The following is a 23,523-nucleotide window of genomic DNA, read 5'->3' on the forward strand; positions in this document are numbered from 1 at the left end:
CCCCGTCTGAGGGCCCCCCGCCCCAGCACGGCCCCCGCTGCGCAGCGCCAGCCCAGCGCCGCTCCCGGCCGCTGCCGAGCCGCGGACGCAGAACCGGAGGCTCGCTCCTGCTGGCGCGCTTGATTTCCTGCGGCCGCCTAGCCCTGCGCAGCCCCCGCCCGTTTGAACGCCGCGCTCCGCTCAGCCCCGCCCGCCTTCGGTGCCCTGCGCTGGATTTATGAATGGGGGGAAGAGGCCACATGCCGCCGCCGCCGCCGCGTGTTGACCGCAAGCACCCCGGGCCCGCGGAGCTCCGGCTGCCGTGAGAGCGTCGGCCCGGCCCCGGAAGCCGCTTCGAGGACTTGTTGCTGCTGCGCTGCCGCCGCCGCAGGGACGCCGGCGGCTCCCGGGACTCGGCGCGGTCTCGGAAAGCCGGAGGGTGCCCCGTGTGAGTGTGAGCGCGCGCGCGCCCCGGACCCTCGCGGTGCGCCTGGACTGTGCGCTAACTCGCCTTTTGGGGGTGAAGGGGGGCGTGTCCAGAGCCCGAGCGTCTGGGTGTCCAGTCCTAGCCGGAGAGGTGTGTGTTTGCCCGCGCCTCCCCGGACCCCTCGCCTGGGTCCTCGGTTCGCCTTTTCCCTCCCTGCCTCCCTCGCCGGAGCTGCCTGCCCAAACCCCAACCACCTGTGCACCCGAGAAACCCAACTCCTCCTGCTCCGCGCCCCGGGGGGGAGGCAGGGGCAGGGCCAAGCCGCAGAGGGGGCCGCCGCCGCCTCCTGCCTCCTCCTCGCCTCCTCCCCCCTCCCCCGTCTGACGCTGCCTCCTCGGGAAGGGTGTTTGGAGGGCAGCGGCCGCCCCAAGCCGAAGCCCCGCAGCGCTTCTTATGATCAGCTCGGTGTGTGTCTCCTCCTACCGTGGGCGCAAGTCGGGGAACAAGCCTCCGTCCAAAACATGTCTGAAGGAGGAGATGGCCAAGGGCGAGGCGTCGGAGAAGATCATCATCAACGTGGGCGGCACGCGACATGAGACCTACCGCAGCACCCTGCGCACCCTACCGGGCACCCGCCTCGCCTGGCTGGCCGATCCCGACGGCGGGGGCCGGCCCGAGTCCGATGGCGGCGGTGCAGGCAGCAGCGGCAGCAGCGGCGGCGGGACCTGCGAGTTCTTCTTCGACCGGCACCCGGGCGTCTTCGCTTACGTGCTCAACTACTACCGAACGGGCAAGCTGCACTGCCCCGCCGACGTGTGCGGGCCGCTCTTCGAGGAGGAGCTCACCTTCTGGGGCATCGACGAGACCGATGTGGAGCCCTGCTGCTGGATGACCTACCGCCAGCACCGCGACGCCGAAGAGGCGCTCGATATCTTCGAGAGTCCGGACGGAGGCGGCGGTGGCGCGGGGACGGGTGACGAGGCCGGCGACGAGGAGCGGGAGCTGGCCCTGCAGCGCCTGGGGCCCCACGAGGGAGGTGCGGGCCCCGGCGCCGGGTCCGGGGGCTGCCGTGGCTGGCAGCCCCGCATGTGGGCGCTCTTCGAGGATCCCTACTCCTCCCGGGCGGCCAGGGTGAGTGGCAGGAGCCTGGGTCTCCTCTCGGGTGTGCAAGGGGACCGGGGGCGGTGGGGAGAGGGGCGGGCAGGAGCGGGCAGAGACTGATTTACCTTGCCTCTGCCTCCCTCCCAATTCCCTCCGGCTTCCCCGGGCCCCCGGGGGACTCACCCTCCCCCTCCGCCGCCAACACACAGCCTCTCTCCTGCACGCCTTGACTTACTACTTGGCCCTCGTCCCATCTGCCTGCTTTGCCGCATCCCCTCCGAGGGAGTGGGGTACCCTTCGCTGAGCTCTTCCACCCCCTTCTTGGTGCGCAGGCCGGCTCTCTTCATTTATCCCCCACTCCTCCACAGGGCCAGCCTCCTAGAGAGCTGGAATTAGGCCCCCTGCCTGAGGCAGGCAGTGCCTGGAGGAAGAAAACTGGGTGTGTGGAGCGCCTACTCTGTGACAGGCCGCTCTGCTAGCTCCTTCCATGCATGCCGCCTCCTTCAAACGCTCGGGTGGCTCCGTATGCTGGAGTTTTGTAGAGGGGGGACACCAGCTTCAGCCCGTGGCAGCCAGAGCTGGGACCAGAATCCAGGCCTCTCCTCCAGGTCTCTGGAGACCCCTTCCTTCAGGGAGATAAGTCAAGATGTCTGCCTCATGCCATGGCCCTAAGGCTTCCTGGTCACCTGGGATGGCCTGGCTTCGGTTCGACAGGAAGGGCCTAATGTTCTGGGTGCTGCAGTCTCCCGCGGTCAGCGGCCAGCCACAGGCTGCCTGCGATGATCCCACATTTGTTGCCACTTCTTTTCTTCCTGCTGTGGCATAGATTGGCTTCCCAGAAAGCCTTGGTTCAGGTTGCTGCTTGAAACGGGTATATGGGGGGAGGGGGGGTGGCACAGGTTGATCTTGGCAAGGTCTAGTCCCTTCCTACCACCCCCTCCCCAAGTCAGTCCGGTTTCTCCCAACCCCCTTAGGTGAAAGGGGGTAGAGGGGTGGAGATATGCATGGACAGCTTTAAAAAAGAAAAAATCCCTGAAGGATGGCTTTAGATTCTTTAAACAGAGAGCCCTGGGGGCTGGAGTCTGGCTTCACAGTTGGCAGCCTGAAGCCTGGCTGGGGTCTCTCTGGGACACAGGAAAGAGCAACACGTACTGGGTCTGGGGACCGCCTTCTGCTGTGGAAGCTGGTCCTCACCTCTGGCATCCCAAGTTGTCCTGTTAATGAGTCTCAGAGCCGTGTCACCCTCTCCAGCACCTCCTGGGCTGGGCCTCAACCTAATCATGGAAGGAAAAATTCCCCCCCCCCCCCCCCCCCCCACCCAGGGGAGGAAGGGAGACCGAAATGGGGCTGCAGGGCGGGCCAGGCTGGTGTTGAGGCAGCTCCAGCCTGGGAGGAACAGAGGTCTCCGTGGCCCGAGGCTATCAGGCTGGGCCTGCGGGATCCCCCCGGGGAAGCCCCTGGAGGGGTAGAGAACTTTCTCTGGACCGAGAGTGAAGCAGGGGCCAGCTGCCTTTGTTACTTCCCCTACAGTCCTGAGGTCCACTCAGAAGGTGAGGGCCCGGTCATGCTCTGGCCTGGGTCTGCTGTGAGTTCTGCGGGCTTCTCATGTACTTCGCTGACCCTGCTCGTGGCACCTCGAGGCTGTGTGTGCTAGGGGAGAGTGACAAGTGTGGATAATTCAGGTTCTTTCCAAGTTGGGGGCGGGGTGGTGGTGGTGGAGGTGGTAGATTTGGCTTCATAGACTTGGGGACAAGCCAGGGAGGCAGCAATGAGCTGAGGAATGAGGCAGGAATGAGGTGGTTAGGGAGAGCTAGGTCCTATTTCTGAGTGTTCTGGGATCTCTGGGGGACTTTTCACCTTCTCTGGTTCTTCTCTTTTGGATTCCAAGGGATGTGCCATCCATGAGTTTACGTTCCGCTCCACAAACCCCGGGGAGGGGGCAGCCAGGGGGCTCTGAGTAAGCTCAGAGCCAGCCTGGCCCCTTCAGTTCCTTCAGAAGTCCCAGATACTTGCCCTTTTGATAGGGAATCCCATCAGCCAGCGCATTCCAGTTGCCGTCAGGAGTCTGGGACCAGGCAGGGTCAATTCTTCATATTGAAGCAATGAAGAAAGCAGGATTCGAGGTGTTAAATGTCGTCAGACACACTTAAGTAACAAGAGAGCAGGAGGACACCTTCCCTCGTTTGCAACTTTCTGGTTGTGAATACCAATGGAACAGCTGTGTAGAGCTTGATGGCACTTGTCGAAAAAGAGGACTTGCCTCCTGCTGGGGAGCACAGGGCAGAGGTTAGCCCTTCGCGTCAGCTGTTCTTGGGACAGACAAGTGGGAATACATTGTCTAAAGAATTTAATAACTGCGAGTAACTGCACTTTGCATTAAGCGCTAGTCCTCCCAGTAAACTCAAGAGTGGAGCTATCCTCCCGGTTTCACGGCCTGGGGCGGCGAGAGGGTAAGGATCCTGCCTGAGATGACACAGCCTGATGGTGGCATGCCCTGAGTCCCACCCCTGCTCCTCGGACTGCGACATGTTCTTTCCACCGACCGTGGCTGTTCTTGAGGTGGACAGGTGGCTTGTTTCTTACCCTGGCCTGGAAGGTGTTCTGAGGTTCTGTACCTCCCGTGGGTGACATCAGAAAACCCCGGGGCAGATGGGGACATCAGAAGGGACGTTGACTCTGTTACCCCTCCAGGCCTGAGGTGTAGGGGTTCTGGGGCTGTGCCCTCCCTACTCTGTGGCCCCCAGGCCCATACCACGGCCCCTCCAGCCCCGGCCCCTGGGGCAGTGTGCATATTCCCGTACTCGGGGCCTGCAGCCTCGGCCACAGGCCTGGAGCGTTCACTGAAGGCCAGGAGCGCGGAAGAGCAGTGCTCCGCCCCAGGCATCTCTCTGCACACAGCAGCTGGTCATCTGAGCAGTGCGTTATGACAGGAGCAAAACAGATACAAAGGGAAAGTGAACTGAGCTGATGGTCGAGCCTGTCGCCTAGCTCCTGGCCTGGCCTGCAGACCCATTCCCGATCACGCAGGCTCTAGGCCGGCCGGGGTGCTCACCCCTGCTCCCCTCAGTGTGGCCGGGCCCACGGTGGCCACTGCTGTGGTTCCGTTTCTGCGGCCTGACCTGGGAGCAGGCACGACGGGCAGGCAGGTCCTGTCCCCACCTGCCTAGTGCCCGTTGTCCCAGGCTCAGCCGCAGCTGGGGTGGCTTCCCAGACTGAGGGGAACCAGCAGGGTTTGGGGCAGTATTGGGAGCTGTAAAATAGGCCCAGGAGTGAGACTGGCTTCAGTCGGCTCTCAGCCCCGTTGAGAGGGATAGTCATTCTCCTTTGGCTAAATCCCTACCCGCGTTAGTTTTCCCATGTTTCCCTTCTGAGGAGAGGATGTGACCCCAAGGATCCCTGTGGCCCCAGGGAGGCAGCTGGGGCCGGGTTTTCACCTGGATGAAGCACGCACTGTGTGTCACCTCGGCTTTGCTCTAGCATCTGGCCTATGTGAGGCAGGGACCATTCACCTCAGTCCACAGTGAAGGAAACTGAGGCCCAGAGGGGCTTGCCCAAGCTCACACAGCTGGCGGTAGAACTGGGCTCCAAACCCAGATCTCGTGAACCCACGTCCGTGTTTGTACCCACCTGCAGAAGGGCCTCTGACTTCCCGGGGCCCCCCAGGGGGCCTTCCGCTCTCCTCTCATCCATCCCCTCACTTTTCCCTCCAGACTAAAGCAACCATCCCCTCACTCCTTGGAATTGCTCGCCTCTGAGCTTGCTCTCTGTGTTTTCCTCACCGTGGGACTTTAACAAAAAGAAAGGGGACCTAGTTACCAGAGGGGACTAGGTGTCCCCTGGCCCAGGCAGAGGAATGAAATGGAGGCCTTCTTGGAAAGAGTTGCAGAGTTCTGTTCCCGCCCATCCCTTCTGAAGGCGCCCCGATTCTCTGGCCAGGGCATTGCCTGGGACTAGCCGGTCGGTGGGCGGGACCCTCTGGTCCCAAAGCCGCTGGGCTGGGGAGAGCCAGGAAGCCGAGCCTGGGAGGCTGGGTGCCCTGCCTTCCCCAGGCCACCCGGAAGGGAGTGCCAGCATGCGCCTTCCCAGGAGCAGGAGGGGTGTCCTCCCAGACCTGCAGGCCTCCCCCCGACCTGCCCGCCCGGAGGCAGCCTCCCCATCTCCTGGGTTTGTTTTGTGTGTTTCTTTTTTGTTCTGAACAGACCAACATTTGCCTCTGAACATCTTGTCTCCGGATAATGAGGTGTTTCTGTTTGTCACCATTTGGGGTGGGGTGTAAAGTGGGGGAGGGGCTAAAATAAACGGGCTATTTTGGGGAGATGGGGGAAGAGCAGGCAGGAACAGAGCCAGGCAGTTGGGCCTCGGGCACGGGGAGTCCCCAGGCCCCTGGCGTCCACCCATGGACAGTGCTGGCCTGGCCTGCTGGACACCAGGGCGCTCAGGCCATCCTTGTTGCCGGGCAGCCAGCCTACCACAATCTCTGGCCCAGCTCCCTGCTAGGGTTTTTTTTTTGTTTGTTTGTTTGTTTGTTTTCAGGCTGGATGATGGTGACCCAGCCCCTGGCCAGGGGCTCCATCAGGCAGTGGTCTTGGCCCACCCTGGAAAGCCATGGAGTCTGAGAGCCCACGTACCTGGAGATATTGCTGGCCGTACCTCTCACCTCTAGCCTCAGTTGGTCAGGGCTGGCCGTGTCTCCTCGTGACAGGCTCCCCAGCACCAGGAGAGGAAGCAGGCAGTCACCTTGGCCCCAGTCATTCAGAAAACATTTATTGAGTACTTACTACATGCCAGACGTCAAGCTGGGCCCTAAATATAAGGCTGAGTCAGCCATGGTCCCTGTTCCTGAAGAGAGCTGGGTCAGATGGAGTAGGTGGCAGCTGAGGGGAATTAGGTGACAAGGAATAGTAATAATAATACAAGAAAGGTCATGAGAGAAGCCACAGGAGTCTTAAAAAAATAAAGTCCAATAGGAGGTGACACGAGAAAGCGATAAATCCCAGCCCTAGGTGAGGTGAGGTGAGGCGGGGGAGAGGGTTGGCAGGCAGGGAAGCTTCCACGAGGAAACAGAAGTTAAGCTGGATAGGCCCTGCAGGATAATGACTTAGCTCCCTTAAATAATTTTAGAAGGAGGCAGGCTATAAATAAATATATAAATAAATACATTTTCAACGTGGGTAGCGCTTAACCATGCAGAGTTAGGGAAGGGGCGCATTTCCTGGCCAGGGGACCAGCCTGGGCAGAGATAGGACAGCAGAGACCATGGATAGGCAATAGCCAAGAATTGCGTTTGGCTGGGTAAGTTCTTGGCCAGTGATCTGGGCTGGACCGAATTCCTTCTGGGGCCGGACTCCTCAGCTCTCGGCACCCCAGAGGCCCTGAGAAGCCCCACGTGCAGGCTTGGCAGGAGGTGGGCATGGGTAAAGGCTGGCTCTGGCCCCTGGAACAGGATGGGAGGTCCCAGGGCCAGGGTCTGCTCCTAGGGGAGCCTGTGAAGGGAGAGGAACAGGGGTCCCTAGGCTGGCCCTGTAGTACAGGCCCTCATTTAGGAGCCCGGGAGCAGCCGAGAGATGCCTTGCCTGGTAGACACTCTCTCCTTTCCTGCTTCTGAGCCCCCAGGGCTGCCTGCTCCCTTTACAGCGCTGCCTGGGCACCAGGATCTCACTTCCCCGGAAGCCTCAGCTCCTCATCCCATCCCCACAGATCTTCCTCTGCAAGTGTCTTTGGCTGTGTTCTCAAATTTCTCTTCTCCTACACTTCATCCTTAATATAGGTTTTGGGCATGAGTCTTCTCATGTTTATCTGTCCATCTGTCTCCTTGGCCCTTTCTCCTTGGGCTCCCCTCCCCTGCCCCCGCTGATTGTATTCAGTTCCCAATGACTGGTGTCTGTCACCTCCCCCCTACCCCCCCGACCCAGCCTGTGCCAGATTCTGGAGACACTCGAGGTTCTGTGCTGAGTCTTACAAATATCGTTTCTTTTAATCCTCGAAACCACCTCATCAGGTGGGCACTGTTCTCATCCCCTCAACATATCAAGCACACTGTAGCCTCAGGGCCTTTGCACTGCCTGTCCCCTCTGCTTCTTGAGCTCTCCTCTGGATTGTCGCATAACTCACTCCCTCACTCCTTCAGGTCTCTGCTTTGATGTCACCTTGGCCGAGGCCTTGCCTCATCACCCGATTGGAAATACTTCCCTCACCCTCATACTCCTTACCCCCTTTCCTCTTTATTTTTCTTCCTCACATTTACAGCATCTGACATACAATATAGTTCACTAATTTGTCGGCACTTCCCTGCTACTTGAATGTAAGGCCCAAGGGGCAGGGGTGTTTGTTCTGTTTCCTGCTATTCCCCAGCACCCCGAACAGTGTTTGGCACGTAGTAGGCACTCGGTTTCCATTTTATGGGCAAAGATCTGAAGGCTCAGAGAGGTTAAGAACTTTGCCTAAGGTCTCTCGGGCAGTGGGAAGCAGAGCCCAACTTGGACCCAGAAGTGTGGGACTTTAGATTTCCATCAGTGACTGTCTCAGAATGAGCTCAATGAAGGAGGCTGCTAATGGGGCTGACCCACCAGCTAAAACACCTGGGTCTCCGGACCGGAGGGTCCCCAGGAGGATACAGCGCCAGCCAATGTGGGGGCCCAGGGGGAGTAGGAAGCTCGAAGAAGCAGCGCTTTCCTGCACAGAGGGTAGGAGCATCCTGTCCGGGATGGTGAGATCCCTCCTGCAGCCTTCCAGCAGGGAGAGAGTAGCTGCTGGCAGACCAGTTCACACCAGCAGCTTTCCGCTGGGGCAGCTTTGTCTTTCGGCAGAATCTATGCCCTGCGTCCTCAGGCTGTAGAAAGAACTGACCACTTCCACCACGGGAAACAGGGCAGGTCGCTCTCCCCTGGGCCTCAGTTTCTTTGGTTGTAAAACAGCAGAAAGGGATGAGCTTCTGAGACCCTTTGCTTCTAAAGAGCGAGGATTGGGGGATTTTTCTGTCTCCAGAACCAACTCAGCTTTCAGAAGCTGCGTGCGGGGGGGTCTGTGGAGGCCCCCACACCTCATGGGCTCTGTCACTGTTTACTGAGCCCGTACTGCGTGCCAGACACTTGCCATTAGAAGCTCATTTCGTCCCACAGTAATGCCACCCGGTGGGCATTAGTGCTGTCCCCGTTCTGTAGCGAGAGACAAGTACGAAGTGCACCATTTACCCGGTGAGGGGCCGGGCCAGGGTGAGGGACCTAGGCCGTCCGACCCCAGGGCTCCTTGGCTCTTTGCGCTCGCTCTCTGCTCGGTGGTGGGCAGGGGGTGCAGGCGTGCCCTGCCAGCTCTAGAGGGTGGCCTCGAAAGGGCTCTCAGAAGGCTCCGGCTCTAGGCCTTGATGCCTAAAGGGGGTGATTTTGCAGCCCCCACCTCCTTCCTTGGCCCTTTTTTGTCCCCAGAAGCCCTCAGTCAAGAGAGTGGGAGAAAAAAAGCAGTGTCCCTACCGCCAGAGGGGAAGGCCTGGTGAAGGACCTTGATCGCGCTTGCTTAGGACCACCGATTACGAAATCATTCGGTTTGGGAATAACTTAGGGGAAAAAGGAATAACTGGGGCCCCGAAGGGACCCACCTGGGGCAACGTGCCAGAACCCAGATGCCTGCATCTGTCCCAGGTCGGCCTCAGGTCTGTCTGTCTCCTCGGGGAGGGAGGGCTTTCTGGGGCCTGCCTGGCCTGGCTGCCAGGCCTGGAGAGGTCACGCGAAGGGGTCACCAAGGAGGGGTGGACTGTCCCCACTTGTTTGGTTAGAGGGCCAGGTGGAAAGAACTGTGAGCTGAGAGGCAGGAGACCTGGCCTCAGTTTGATCTTGAGCGAGTCATTTGCCCTCTCTCGTGTGTCCGCCGCCCCTGAGAAATGGGCACCCATGGGTGGCTACCCTTTCCTTGCCCCATCTTCTGGGAGGGCAGAGGTGAGCAGTAAAGTAAATAGATCCAACAGTTCTGTGTTTTAACAACACAGCGAAAGTGAGTGAACACTGCAGGAATTCAGGAGTTGTCCCCTAACGCAGGAGGGGTGGCTCGGAAGCAATCTGGGCTGGCGGGGAGGAAGGCATCTGGGCCCTGTGGGTGAGAAGGTGGCCAGGCACACGGCCCGCCCTCCCTTCCCCCACTCTCCGTGCCCTCTGCTCAGCCCCTTGGCAGCGCTTCCTGGACTTGTTTTTCCGAATCACTAATTAACTTCACGCTCGGCTCCCAGGTGGGCCAACTCTCCTGGCTAACTTTTCCTCGGAGAGAGCGAGCTCCTGCTTCCCATGCTTCCTGGCAGAGCTGGGATATGCTGTCCCCACCCCTTACCCCAACCCCCTTTGCTTCTGGGGATGGGGGGGCGGTGCCAGGACTCTGGGTTCCCAGCATCCCCGCGTCCACCGGATGGGTGCCTCCACCAATTCGTCTCTGGATGGCCATGGAGAGCCCGCGGGCTGGAGCCATTTGCCTAAGATCCACATCAGCCCGTATTGCCTTGCTAGCCCATTTCTCAAGGAAGTAAAATGAGGTCAGAAAAGGAACTTGAAATTTACCTTCACGGGAGAACAGCAGACAGGAGAAGCTCCAGGCAAAGTTGTTCAAGGAGGGAAAGTGTTACCTGTGGTCTGCCACCTCCCTTCTCCTTCCTTGCTATATCTGATCTACCCGTCCATGTTCAAGTGTAAATAAGATATCTTAGTGTGTGATGCATGTCTGTCTTAAGCCAAAGGTACACATCCCTAAGGGTGAAATAACCGTCATCAGGGAGCTGGCTGGGGGCACTGCTGACGGTTCAGAGAAGACTTTCCTGGGTCTGTGAATTGATCCTGCCTGGGGGGGTGGGGAAGACAGTGTGGTGTAAAGGGAGGGCAGCCTCTGAAGTTAAACCGTGCTGAGTTCAAGTCTGGTTTCCACCCCTTCCAGGCTGTGTGGCCTCAGGCGAGCACAGAACCTCTCTGATGCTCAGTTCCCCATCTGTAAAGCGAAACGATGAGGCTTACCTCACAGGGTCTCGGGGAGGACTGAAGGCTGTAACGCGTACCAAGTGCCCAGCCGTGCCAGGACAGAATAGACAGCTAATGGATGTTCATTCCCAAGTTCGCTCCTCAGACTCGCTCCTGCTTCAGAAGCCCCGGAGGTGCTGCTTCTTCATTTTCCCAGCTCCCCTTGTACTCTCCATTGCTGTTCGGCTGCAGTAAGAGCAAGGTGTGCCTTTTCTCCCTCCCAGCGCAGACTCTTGGGGAGCAAGGCATATCCGAGAGGCACCATTAGACAGGAGGCAATGCCAGAGTCAGATGGAAATCAGGGTGGGGCAGGCGTGGGGGTTGCCAAGTGGTGGCGGGGCTACAGTCCTGCCTCGTACACCTGTTTGAAGCGCAGCCCTCTGCTGGGGAGGAAGCCCATCCCCACGTGCCGCGCCCCCCGGCGAGGCGCCACAGGACAGGCAGCTGCAGGGGGCGTAGAGCTCGGCAACAGGTACCCTGACAGTGGTGAATAACAGATGAAGGCTCCGTAATTGGTGTTATTACACATGCATTTCCTCTCCATTCATAATGATTGGACACTTCAACCTCTGCTGAGCGCTGCTGTCATCAGGCTAGCTGAGAGCCCAGTCTGGACCAGCCGCTGCTACACTCTGATCCCAGTGGGTGCGGTTTATTTTTTGTTGGAGCTCAGTGTCCCAGGAAATGTCAGTTGTGGGGAAGGGAAGGGGTGGTTATTCTAGGCAGACTCCCCCTGTCTCCTGCCGTGGAGCATGCTGTCTTTCTTCAGACACTTCTCACTGTCTGGGCAGTTGGCTGGGACGTTCTAAACTGAGAGGTGGGGGAGAGGGGCTGGGACTTGGGGCTTGAGGAGGGGGGATGTCATGGCTGGAGCTTAAAGACTCAGCTGGCAGAAAGAGGCCCAGGGTCATTCCCTCCAGCCCCCTGTCTCTGGGCATATCCCTTAATGCAGCGGACCTCAAAACTTAGCAGGCATCAGAATTACCTGGAAGGTTTGTTAAAAAGATTATGGGCCCTACCTCCAGTATTTCTCATTCAGGAGGTTTACACGGGGCCCGAGAATTTGCGTTTCTCACTAGTTCCCAAGCAATGCTGCTGCAGGCCCGGGTCCTGGCTTTGAGGACCACTGTCTTAAAGCCTAGTTACTCCAAGTGTAGTGTGTGGACCAGCAGCCTCACCTGAGAGTTTGTTAGAAATGCAGAATCACAGGCCCTGTCCTCAGCCTCTTGAATCAGAATCACATTTTGACAAGATTCCCAGATGATCGAAGCTTTAAGGCACGACAGGACTGCTGGTGCTTGGAGCCAGGCAGTGGGGGGGGCGGCCGGGGGGCGGGGCCAGTCAGCCATAGGTCCCTGTTCAGTGGCTTCCAGCCCGGAGCGGTCTCTATCTTCTGTGCACAGGGACAAAGATTGGGAACTACTGCCCTACAACCCCCAAGCAGATGGATAAAGACCCCCTGAGGAGGGAGTTCCAGCCCCTGACCGTGTACCTTAATCCTGCCTCTCGCTGCCTAACAAGTGCCCGGTGACCCCTGCCCCACCCTCCACGCACAGGAGGGCGCCCACCCGGCCCTGACAGCCGCCCCACTCTCCTCTTCGCCCGCAGGTGGTGGCCTTCGCCTCTCTCTTCTTCATCCTGGTCTCCATCACCACCTTCTGCCTGGAGACCCATGAGGCCTTCAACATTGACCGCAACGTGACCGAGATCCACCGGGTGGGGAACACCACCAGCGTGCACTTCCGGCGGGAGGTGGAGACAGAGCCCATCCTGACCTACATCGAGGGGGTGTGCGTGCTGTGGTTCACGCTGGAGTTCCTGGTGCGCATCGTGTGCTGCCCCGACACGCTGGACTTCGTCAAGAACCTGCTCAACATCATCGACTTCGTGGCCATCCTACCCTTCTACCTGGAGGTGGGACTGAGCGGCCTGTCGTCCAAGGCGGCCCGAGACGTGCTGGGCTTCCTGCGCGTGGTGCGTTTCGTGCGGATCCTGCGCATCTTCAAGCTCACGCGCCACTTCGTGGGGCTGCGCGTGCTGGGCCACACGCTGCGCGCCAGCACCAACGAGTTCCTGCTGCTCATCATCTTCCTGGCGCTGGGCGTGCTCATCTTCGCCACCATGATCTACTACGCCGAGCGCATCGGCGCCAGGCCCTCCGACCCGCGGGGCAACGACCACACCGACTTCAAGAACATCCCCATCGGCTTCTGGTGGGCGGTGGTCACCATGACGACGCTGGGCTACGGGGACATGTACCCCAAGACGTGGTCGGGCATGCTGGTGGGGGCGCTGTGTGCACTGGCTGGCGTGCTCACCATCGCCATGCCCGTGCCCGTCATCGTCAACAACTTCGGCATGTACTATTCCCTGGCCATGGCCAAGCAGAAGCTGCCTAAGAAAAGAAAGAAGCACGTGCCCCGGCCGCCCCAGCTTGAGTCACCCATTTACTGCAAGTCGGAGGAGACCTCGCCCCGGGACAGCACCTACAGTGATACCAGCCCCCCTGCCCCAGAAGAGGGTATGGTTGAGAGGAAACGGGCAGGTGAGATTGGGGGTTGGGAAGGAAAGCCACCTCTCCCCCAGTGGCCCAGGGAGTCCCCAGATGAACCTCAGCCCTTGCAATTTGGGGTTGTGCTTTACTACTCCGGGCTTCCCTGAGTGTGAGATGTGCCTTGAAGAGGGCAAAGTATTGAGGCCAAATCTTTGTCTTCTGGCTTTTCAGGAGCTTTCTGAATGTCAGAGTTTGTGGAGTGAGTGTCCCATCCAATTTGGGCTGTGATGGGCAGTGAATTCCAATACCACCTTGGCCACTGTGCTGTGTGACTCGAGGCCAGTCACTTACCCTCTCTGATCCTCACCTGGCAAATGGGAATGCTCTCCTATTCCCAGGACTTTGATGAGACCCAAACAAATGACAGATAGGAGAGTACTTTGAGAAGTAAAAACCACCTTACAAGCATCAGGCGTTGTTGTTATTAGCTAGAGAGCAAGGCAGCTGTTCTTCCAAGGTGCCTCAACGCATGAATCATTTCTTTCCAAACCCTGGAGTCTGATGTCTCTTAGCCTAATAAATGTGATAACGTAACAGCAGTGGGAGGCTGCCTTCTGTTCAGCACAAGCTAGATTGAGTCCTGGGCTCAGGGTTTAACGTGGGATGGGAGGGAACCGAGAGGGAACAGCCCAGACAGGGTCGGGCAGGGGAAAAGGAAGGGTGCAAGAAATTGCATCTGCATCCTGGAGGGCGAGGGCCTGAGGGCCTGATCCTCTTCTTCAAGGAATGTGAAAGGCCACCCCTGGAAAGCTTGCTTCCACCCGAGTCAAGAGATGGGAAAGGAAATCAGCTTAACCCACAGCAACTTGGAGTTAGGTTGGAGAGTGGGAACCTGAGGGTTAGGTATGGGGTGGGCTCCCGAGAGAAGTCTGAGGTTCCCTGGAGGAGCCCTTGGATGCCAGACCATCTGGGAGCTGGGGTTGGCAGCTTCTGGCCAAGCTCTGGGGACAAAGTGGGACTCTCCTCCAGGGGGGTGCCTGACTCAAGACACTCACCTGGCCTGTTGGTGGGTGCCCAGGATACATGCTGGGGCTACTCACTCCCTGGGGTCATTTGGGGGACCTGGGTCTTCCAGAGACCTTGATGGAACAGCACCTTCATGCTCCCCCCTTCTCCCCCACCAAAGTGGTACCCCTTCCCTGATCCCTGAATGTAAATCTCCCAGCCAGTGCCCTGGGGAGTCAGCTGTACCCCGAGGCCTGTTCAGAGCTCAGAGGGAAACCTGGTATCGGAATGGACAAGCCCCAGAACCAGCTCCTCAAGCCACACTTACCACGGCCCCATCGGCTAAGCCTCAGCCTGACCCTAACTGCTTGGCCGTGGTCAGGGCACTCCTGGCCAATGCCAAGGCCGCTGCCTTCAGACCAAGCGGGCTCCTCTCCAGAGCCGGGTGCCTCCCCCCGTCCTCCCCAGTAATGCCTGACGGAGGCAGGGGGCCGGGGCTAAGAGCCCGCAGCGGACAGATTTCAGGGACCCCTGCTTAGGGTATCTGTGTCCCCAGGAAGATGCTAGGCCAAGGCTGAGAGGGAAGCAGGGCCTCCTGTCCCCCGCCCCCTGGCCCTCCCAGGGAGATGCGAGGCCCCCTTGGGTTGGGGAAGTGACCCTCTAGGTCTGGGATTGGAGACTCCAGGCGAGCCCTTGAGGAAGGCCCGGGCAGCCCTCACACCGCCTCCTTTCTGTCTGCCCCCTTTAGACTCCAAGCAGAACGGCGATGCCAATGCGGTGCTGTCAGACGAGGAGGGAGCTGGCCTCACCCAGCCCCTGGCCTCTGTCCCCACCCCCGAGGAGCGCCGGGCCCTGCGACGCTCTGGCCCCCGAGACAAAAACAAGAAGGCAGCTGCCTGCTTCCTGCTCAGCGCCGGGGACTATGCCTGTGCCGATGGTAGTGTCCGGAAAGGTATGGCTCCCCAGGCCGGGCAGGTGGAGAGCCCCCAGGGAGCTGAGTCTCCCCAGTGTCTCCCGCAAAACTTGATGTCCCCTCCTCCCCTGAGGCCTCCTTGGCCACCATCTCCTCTGCCTTGGACGTGCCCCCGCTTTTAGGATGGGTACCCTGATCTCCCGGTCCCTGGATTAGAAAGGCCTTGGGCATCCCCCAGAGGTACGCAGAGCCCAGCGCCCCCCACCCTAGATGCCCACGGGGAAGACAAGCGCTAGAGGGTAAGGGGTACCCAGTCAGGACCCCCTGCCTTTGCCCTCCATTCTATCACCACCTCTCCCTCTGGTTCCTGCTGTGAGCTTGAGGCCTGGCTCCGCGGGGTCACGGCCACACTTTCCCTAGACCTCCCTGACACACAGCTACATCCCAAGTAAGTAATCCCCGGAGAGGCCAACAACATTCAGGAGTCAGGGTGAGAATGAGCGGCTGCCGTGAGGTCTCGGAGAACCTAGCACGGGTCCTACCCCCTCCATCCTGCACGAGGGTCCAGGAGCCCAGGAAGGGCTGACCCAGCTTGGCAGGCCTCTTGAGGCAGAGGTGACCAGGAGGTGGGCTGGGGGCAGGGGTCGGCAGGGAATACGTGTCCCTCTGAAGTTGCTTTGAAGGATTCGGAGGGTTCAGGGAAGTAGGCTCTTCTCTCCGGTAAGGGAAGGCTGAAATTCCATCAGCAGCCCCCAAGCTGTGGCAGGAGCAGAGCAGAAGCTGGAGCTGGGGATTCCTTACTGCAAAAAGGGGGGCAGAGGATGGTTGAGGGCCAGTAGTGGCTGAGAACAGGCCTCTCAAGAGCAGGTGTTCCTGTGCGGCTCCTCATCCCTTTTTTGTCTTTCGTGCCCTGTCCCTGTGACGTAACCTGCCTAAACACTTAGTTCCAGGATAAACCTTGAACCCCCACCCCCAAAAAAAAGCTTGTCCCTGGGTTCTCAGGCCACTTCTTAACCTGCCCTCTTTTAGCTAAATCCGCCTCCACCCACCACCTGCCCTTCCCCCCCGCCCCCTACCAAATTTCTTGCTGTCCCCAAACTCCAGACCAAGTCAGGGTTGAGTGAGGTGGGGTAGTGGCTGCTATAAGATTCGTGTAATGGCTCTGTCCCCCCCAAGGGTGACCCCTGGCCTGCCCATCCCATGCAGCCTGCAGGGCACCTTCCCAGCCCCTACCCCCACGGGATCCTCAGGGCACCCAACCCTACGCAGGCCCTAAGAGGGGTGTGTCCCACTCTGGGGGGCATATGTCCTGTAGGGTGGTGGCAACGGGTGCAGCCATCAGGCAGCTGCAAGGAGATGGCCAGGGGCCCCAGCTACAGGGCTGCAGACGGAAGGTACTCAGACCACTCACACCTTCTCCTGTGTCTCTCTGATCACCCCATTCTCTGCGTGCCCCAGTCCTTGGGCTCTGGATGTGCCGGTCCCTCCTGGCCCTCATCACAAACAGGTGGTGGCTTCTGCTGTGGCCTGGTTCAGACCCTGCTTTGGCTGGAGCACGCTAAGTGACGGCCCAGAATGTGGGGCAGGGGGGACCCCACCTCCCATGTAGGGTTTGAGCGGAGTGCCAAGCACCCCTGTTTTCACATCGGTATTGTGAGGGGCTCAGCAGCAGCGTGGGGGAAGAGGCTGTGAGGGTGCGAGTCAGAAGGGACCGCGAGGCCCCCTGGGGAGTGGGTCACACGCCCAGGGCAGTAGTTGCACGTGTGCGTGCATGGGCCGGAGCGCCTGGATCCCTCGCAGCGCCAGATCCCCCTGGGTGCTTGTGTGGCCCGGCTGTTTTATTTTCAAGATGCCTCCACACTGCTTCTTGGCAACAAGCATGTAGCTCAGCCAATTAGAGTGACCTTCGAGAAGGAACAGGTGGGTTGCTGGGAAACAGGCCCTGCTAAGCAAGCGTGGCAATTAGCATCGCCAAACTCCCAGTAAGCACTCGGCAACTTTCCCCGTGCCAGACCGTGCCTCCCTTCTCTGCACTCGGGCTCTGTGTAGGACCTGGAGCCGGCAGCCTGGGGCTCCTTCAGCCATGGGTGCAGGCCCCATGCTTAGCCTCCGGCTGGCCGAGTGTCAGAGTGTGAACTTCCTGGGGAGGAAGGGGACTGGTGCTGATCAGGGCTGCTTAGGATTGAGAAGAAGGCTGCTAGAGGCTATGGGGCCTTTGTGTGGCTGGAAGGGAACTTACCAGGGGACAGTGACAGGGCAAAGTTCAGCTGTGGGGCGTTGAGGTCTGTCCTCTGGAGCCCAGGTGACCTGGAAGCCAGGGAAAGTCAGGGGGCCTTCCCCAGGCGGGCCAGCCCCCTCAACCAGTGTGGGGCTGCCTGCCCCGCAGGGTCCCCCCGGAGCATGGATCCCACGGAGCTACTTAGACGAGGAGCCATTCCCCTCTGACCCATGTGCCTTTTCTTCACCAAGGCTGTGCAAAATCCCGGAGTTTAAACAACATAGCCGGAGCAGCTGGGACCAGTCTGGGGCTGTCTCCACTGACATCGAGATACAGCTCACCCTACCCTCCAAGAAAGCTCCTGCTCTCCCACCCCTTCCACCCTCTCACCAGCCCTCCACCTGGACACCCGGCCCCTTAGCCGTGCCCTCAGCTCGCCCCACCTCTGGGCGCACAGCACGCTCACATGCCCTCCAGCCCTCATTCCTCTGGAGCCCCGAAGGAGCCGGGCAGGAGGCAGGAGAACCCAGGCCCCCGAGGCTCTCCTCCACAGCACCCAGCTCCGCAGAACGTTCAGCTTTGGAGCCTGAGAGCAAGGGGGAGACTACTCCCGGGGCTCCAGCACCCCCCCGGGACCTGGGCCTCTGGGCCTTGCCTCCCCTCGGGGTCCCGCCTTCATCACGGCAAATGCATTTCCATTCCTTGTGGCCTTCAGTCAGTAACCAGCCTGCGACTGAATATCTCTGTCTGTCTGTCTGTCCATCCCACACCCAGACCAACAAAGAATAAGGCTGTCCCATGGGGCACCCCCATCTCTGCTGGTGCGCGGGGAGCTAACTGGTCAGGGGCATGGTGCCCCCCTGGGAGAGGTGGCCTGATGCTCTCCAGCTCTAGCCTGGCGTGCAGGTGGGGTCCCTGGGGCCCCACGGTTGGCTGCCTAGGTACGGGAATGCCCTCTCGGGAGTGACACCCGGCGGCAGCAGAGCCCCATATCCCATCTGCGCCCCAGCAGCCGTATCTCTCCCGCGCTGCTCTCTCTGCTTCCACAAGTTTTTCTTCTCTCCTTCTCCCGCTGCCTCAGACTCCCAGCCCTGCCTGAGTCACCTGCTGCTCCCACCCAGCCTCTGCGCTCTGGATTGCTGCCAGAACCGGAGACTCATCTAATTTCTATAATTAAGTGTATTCATTTACCTAACGAGCCCGGGAGCACAACAGGTCTGTGAGTCATTGAGGGAGCAGGGGTGCACCCTGGGCAGGGGCAGCTGAGGGGAAGGGTGGGGACAGAAGCCATCCCGCCCCCTCCTGCTCCTGTGCAGGCACGCAGCCACTCCCAGGCAGGGCAGGGCCGGACTGGGCCGGGCTGCAGGTGGCCCCTCTCCAGCAGCGTGCCGGGGGAGGCTCTCCAGGGCCCCCTCGTCCCCAGAAACACAGAAGGCCTCAGCCGAGACATTTCCTGTTTCACCTGATGGGAATTAGACCTGACAGTGGAGCTGTGTGCCTGGCAATTTTTAGAGTCAGATTATGCAACTTCGGAGAGGGAATGACGAAGGTCCATATCTGCTCCTTCCAGGGTGGGCAAAGATAGGAATGGCAAGACAGCATTCAGGGACTTGGCAGGAGGCTGGGGAGTCTGGAGGCTGCCCCAAAAGGTGAACTGGGCAGAAAGGTCAGATCATTTCATGAGGTTTGGGTGTTGTGAAAAGCCTGTGCCGGGAGCACCCCCATTTCAGTGCCCTCTGTCTTCAGCCTGGGGCAGACACAGGAATGTGCCTTCCAGAAAAGTCTGTCCGAGGCGGGTCCTGGGATACCCCAGCCCTGCTGTGGTCCGTGGGGCCTATCTCCTGCTTGCTCTCAGAATGAAATGTCCCCCTAAGAGGTGAGAAAATATAGGGGCATCCATGTGACCACCCTTCAAGAGGGGACAAGGGACAGGGACAGGGAAGCCCTGGAGAGCAGGATGGAGACTCTAGGTGCCCTCTCAGAGCTGGGCCTGGGAGCCCCGCTGCTTCTTCTTGGTGAGGACAGATTCAGTCCTGTCCCCAAGGGCTCCCTGGCACCAGGGTCCTGGCCCTGGCGGGGACGTGATGAGCTAGGTGTCCGGTTTTGCGAGGCCACCGCAGCTATTCTGTGCTCAGGCTTGCCATCCTGGCTCAGGGAGCCGACGCGGCTATTTCTGTGGCGGCCCTCAAGTTGTCAGGAGTCCAAGTTTCCACGACACCCACCTCCTCCTTCCCTCTCTTCCCTCCCACAGGGACGGGCATGCTCATGGCACCCCTCTGGTGGGTACAGCTGTCCCCGGGCGACATGAGGCAGGAGTGCCAGGTGGGAGCCCCTTGTGCCTTGGAAGATGGGCTCCCGCCTGTCCCCCCGCTGGCTCTGCAGGACCTAGCTAACAGGATAGCTGAGGACGCTGTCCGCCCCAGCTACTTCTTAGGATCTCTGGGCCCTGGGAAGGGGCAAAGTGAATCCTGGAGTTTACAGAGACCTGCTGTACGCCGGGCCCTGCCTAGGGAGACGGCTGCCTGTACGGGCCGCTGCTTCTCCAGACCTGGGGCCCCCCCTCCTCAGGGGAAGACTCTCTCTTCCACCACTAGTCTGAGAGCCCAGTTTGCTTTATGTTGCACGTGGACTTGGACCTGTACCTATCACTCGGTCTCCGAGAAGCCTTTCCCCCAGAGCTGGGGCCCACTCCCTCCCGGCGGAGCGGGGGAGCTGCCCAGATAGGAGCTGTTAACCTTACTGACAACCTTAGAGGCCATTTCTCAACCCCCAGGGCTTCTGGGAGGAGCTGTGAGCTGGAACCAGGCGGGGAAGACGTCTGTTAGACATCTGTTCAGCTTAGGCCCAGGAGTCAGAGGGGAGGCCGAGCACCTGCCCGAGGGCCGGGGCTCTAGGAATCACCCCTTGGGCCCCAGGCTGCCCTTTCCCAGAGCCTCCTGGGAGAGGAGGGCCTCCTCTGCCCTGGCCAGAGTATCACCCCGAAATCCGTGCCCCCCCAGCAGCCTCCTTGCCTGCCCTTCCTGTGCCCCCACTGGGAAGGTAGGAGAAGGGAAGGCCCACACCACTGACATGCCAGGCTGAGGATGGGATGCCGAGAAGGGCTCACCGAGCCGTTGGGTTTCTCAGGAAGGTGCTCTTTTCTGGCTTTGTGTTCTGAGATGGACACATGCATCCTCCCTGACCTTCCCCTTCAGGATCTACGCTCCAGCTGCTCCAACTCTGTTCCTGCCAGATTAAGGAAGGGGGCTGGGCACCACAAGGCAGTGCACTCAGGAGCCTTCTTCACTAGCCCCCCAGGGACAGTGGAATGGCCCCAGCTGGTGATGGCAGGGGGAGGTACGTGGGGGTGGGGAGCCCAGGTTGGACCACAGGCCATGTCAGGAACCTCCCCTACTGCCTCCATGCCAGGCTGTGGGGCCTTGGTCCGTCTGCCACTGTGCTTGAGTTGTGAAGACTCGAGCTCATTACCTGAGCAGGAGATAAGCTGTAAGATGACCTAGGAGTCACTTGGCCTAGCTCTGGGTAGGCAGCTCGGGGCTGCAGAAGGAGCTCACCCCATTCCCTGACCCATCCCTGCTCTTCCTGGCCTCTTCGCCCTGGGTCCCCATGGCTTCCAGCTCTGCGCCTGGCCTAGTCCTTAGCCCACAGGCTGTGGGTCAGCAGCTGGCTTCCTTGTAACATCTCATTCTTTGTTTCTCCCTCTCTTTTGCTGAACTCCTTGCCCCCCCAGAAGGCAATGTTGAGCCGAAAGCGTGCGTCCCAGTGTCTCACACCTGTGCTCTTTAAACACAGAGACCTGCCAAGACGCCCTCTCGCCCAGCTATGCCCAGGCTGAAGTCCTCACCCTCTCTTAAGCGGCACCAGCGTGAGAGAGGCAGGCAGACAGACAGAAAGCCAAAGGCTTAGGGAAACTCTGGAACCCTGGCAAGAATCTTTCGCTGGGAAAGACTCAGAGATCCTTGTTTGCACAGGACTGACGGAAAGCCTCCCATGTAACCCTCTGGGCCCAGAGCCGTCTGGGTCCGATGTTCTGTTCTGCTGTACACTGAAGAGACATATATACACATGTGGTATCTATATTCATACATGCTCTACTCTCGTGTGTAGTGCACGTGCTGTTGGTGGTCTGTCTTCTTTGTTAGGCTGTGTCTCCCCAAGCCCGGGCCCCACCCCCAGGCCCCCCCAATCCCCGTCCCCTTCCCCTGCCCTGACTCCTTGTTTCTGCTGACCACGTATTGTGGAATATCCCAGGAAAAGAGCATCTGGGAATGGCCCGTCCCACTGGGGGATCCCAGGCTAGACTTGCCCCCTTGGGATTGTTTTCCCCTTGGCCGGTGGTCTGTGGAAGGCCTGCTTGACCCTCAGGGTCATGGCTCCACTAGCCCCACCCCACCCCAGATTGGGGTTCTACCTCCCACCCTCGCCCCAGTTTGGGGGCACTTCCAGGGGCCCCTCTGCAGCTTCTTCCACTCCTTCTTCCCCCTTCCCCCTGTCCTAGACTGAGGGGGGCGTTTCGTCTTCTTTTATTTTGGGGTTTTTGTTCTGTCTCCTTCGTCCGTTTGTTTTCAAAGATGCTGCTGGGCAGACGGGCAGGGAAGGGGTCTGTCTGCCCATCTGGCTCAGGGGTCTGAGAAGGGGAAGCCTCGGGCGAGTGGAGACCAGTTGCAATACTGTACTTCCTGGCCGGTGGCCAGAGGACCGTGCAATAGCAGAGGCCGGGTGACCCCTTCGACCTTGGCCTCTGCCCCTCCCGCGGCCCTCCCTCCCCACTCCCCCTGCCCCACCCCACCCTAGTGTTGGTCAGTCCTTTTCTAAAGCTGTCCCCTCGTGTATGTGTGTGTGTGTGTGTGCGCACGTGTGCGTGTGTGTGTCCTCGCGTGTGCGTGTGTGTCTGAGGCATGCCCAGGCCGGGCCCTGCCGCCCTGTCCACATGCCTTCCACTGTCATGCTGTGCCCGAGCCCCAATAAAGACATCTGGAGCGTCCTGCTGCTCTTGCCGCGAGTGACTGCCTCCGCCTCTCCTTTCTGGCTCTGTGTCTGTGGGGACATCCCCGGGCTTCCACCCCAACACCTGAGAAATGCAGCACACGCCTATCATAGCCCTGCCCCCCCCCACCCCCAGGAATCATTGATACCTCACCACCCCTGCCTTCAGAGCTAGACACGAATGCTCAGAGAGGAGAAAGGATTGCCTGGGGTCGGGAAAGGGAAACCCAGGACCCTGGCTCTCAGGCAGCGTTCTGGTCTTTGCTGCTGCCCCCTGAGCCCCACCGTAGTGCAGAAGGACAGAGGCGTTTGGAAGGAGTTCCCCTGTATTCCTGCTTGTGTCTGCGGGGGGTCTCCTCCCTGCAATGGTGCCAGTTCTTTGTGGGCCAAGGCCCTGGGGATGCCCAAGTCGCTGCGACGACTGGGTGGCTGATGAACGGAGGCCCACAAGGGAGTGATGGCACGTCCGGGACCACTGAGGGATGGCGGAATAACCGAATCCTGGGGCGCGAGAGGAGGGGGGTCGTGGTACGTGATGGTGACACACGGCCCCTCCCTGGGGTTTCCCTGCTCACTCACATGGGGGCATGCTCAGGGCTGGCTCCCAGGCATGTGGCCTGGGCGCTCGCTCGGAAGGGCCCCATGCCTGGCTTCAAGCTCAGCTCTCAGCATCTTGAAATCATGGAAGCAGGGTCCCTACGTGTTCATTTTGCTCTGGCCTCTGGAAACCATGCTGCCACGTCTGGGAACAGGTCTGTCCACCTCACCCTCTCTTACTCCAGACATAAGCAAGAGTCCTGGGGCCTCAGTTCCAAGTCTGGATTCAAATCTCGCCACACTCTAGCTGGGTGACTTGAGCCAGGCAGCTCACCGAGCCTCCGTTTCCCTGCCTGGAGAACAGGGATCACAACAGCCCTGATGTCAAAGACAGTGAGCGTACGGGCCTGGCTCAGGGCCCTAGATGTGCCTACAACACGCAGTGGAGGCCCAGTAAGTTGTTAGCTCTCTCCTCACTCCTTGCTGTAGCCCTCAGGCTTCTGTCCACAGACTTCTGGGCTCTCCTCCATGTCAGGCCACACCAAGAAAGGACAAGAGCACACCGGGGTCGGGGGTTGGGGGGGAGGGCAGGGGTGAGGAAGGCAGAGCCGAGGGGATGGAAGCAGTGAGGGGCAGCGTGCTCCTGAAGTCTAAGAGAAAATCGGGCTTGGAGCCGGAGCCAGCCGAGGCAAAGCGATGGCAGGCAGCCAGTTGTCCATTAAAGATAAGATCTCCTCCGGCAGTGGAGGGCAAGTAGGGGCTGTGGGCCCCCCCAGACCGGAGAAAGCCATTTGCAGCCAGGCTCGCCTCAGAGAAGCCTGGCCCGGCGATAATGGGACTGGATGCGCTGCTGGCTCCATAATGATATTACGCATG

At 59.8% G+C, this 23,523-nt stretch overlaps 1 protein-coding gene across 3 annotated transcripts; it reads left to right on the forward strand.

Moving 5' to 3' along the window:
• Positions 1-14: 14 nt before the first annotated feature.
• KCNC4 (potassium voltage-gated channel subfamily C member 4) lies at positions 15-23,164 on the forward strand. Of its 3 annotated transcripts, none has more exons than XM_034654058.1 (4): positions 15-1,537; positions 12,103-13,039; positions 14,742-14,945; positions 20,855-23,164. In XM_034654058.1, the coding sequence occupies exons 1-4, from the start codon at positions 860-862 to the stop codon at positions 20,908-20,910; spliced, it is 1,875 nt and encodes a 624-aa protein (XP_034509949.1). In that variant the 5' UTR covers positions 15-859; the 3' UTR covers positions 20,911-23,164. The 3 variants fall into 3 exon arrangements, with proteins under 3 accessions (XP_034509949.1, XP_034509948.1, XP_034509947.1); XM_034654057.1 differs by having other exon boundaries at positions 20,917-23,163; XM_034654056.1 differs by lacking the exon at positions 20,855-23,164 and adding an exon at positions 17,376-17,691.
• The last annotated feature ends 359 nt before the right edge of the window (positions 23,165-23,523 follow it).

Source organism: Ailuropoda melanoleuca, chromosome 2, assembly GCF_002007445.2.
Source record: "Ailuropoda melanoleuca isolate Jingjing chromosome 2, ASM200744v2, whole genome shotgun sequence".
Classification (NCBI taxonomy): domain Eukaryota; kingdom Metazoa; phylum Chordata; class Mammalia; order Carnivora; family Ursidae; genus Ailuropoda; species Ailuropoda melanoleuca.

Bases quoted from the DNA above. Each gene is read 5' to 3' on its own strand.
- KCNC4 (XM_034654056.1), top strand. From the start codon at position 860: ATGATCAGCTCGGTGTGTGTCTCCTCCTACCGTGGGCGCAAGTCGGGG. The intron at 1,538-12,102 runs GTGAGTGGCAGG...CTTCGCCCGCAG, and splicing joins ACTCCTCCCGGGCGGCCAGG to GTGGTGGCCTTCGCCTCTCT. The intron at 14,946-17,375 runs GTATGGCTCCCC...TTCTTCACCAAG, and splicing joins CGATGGTAGTGTCCGGAAAG to GCTGTGCAAAATCCCGGAGT.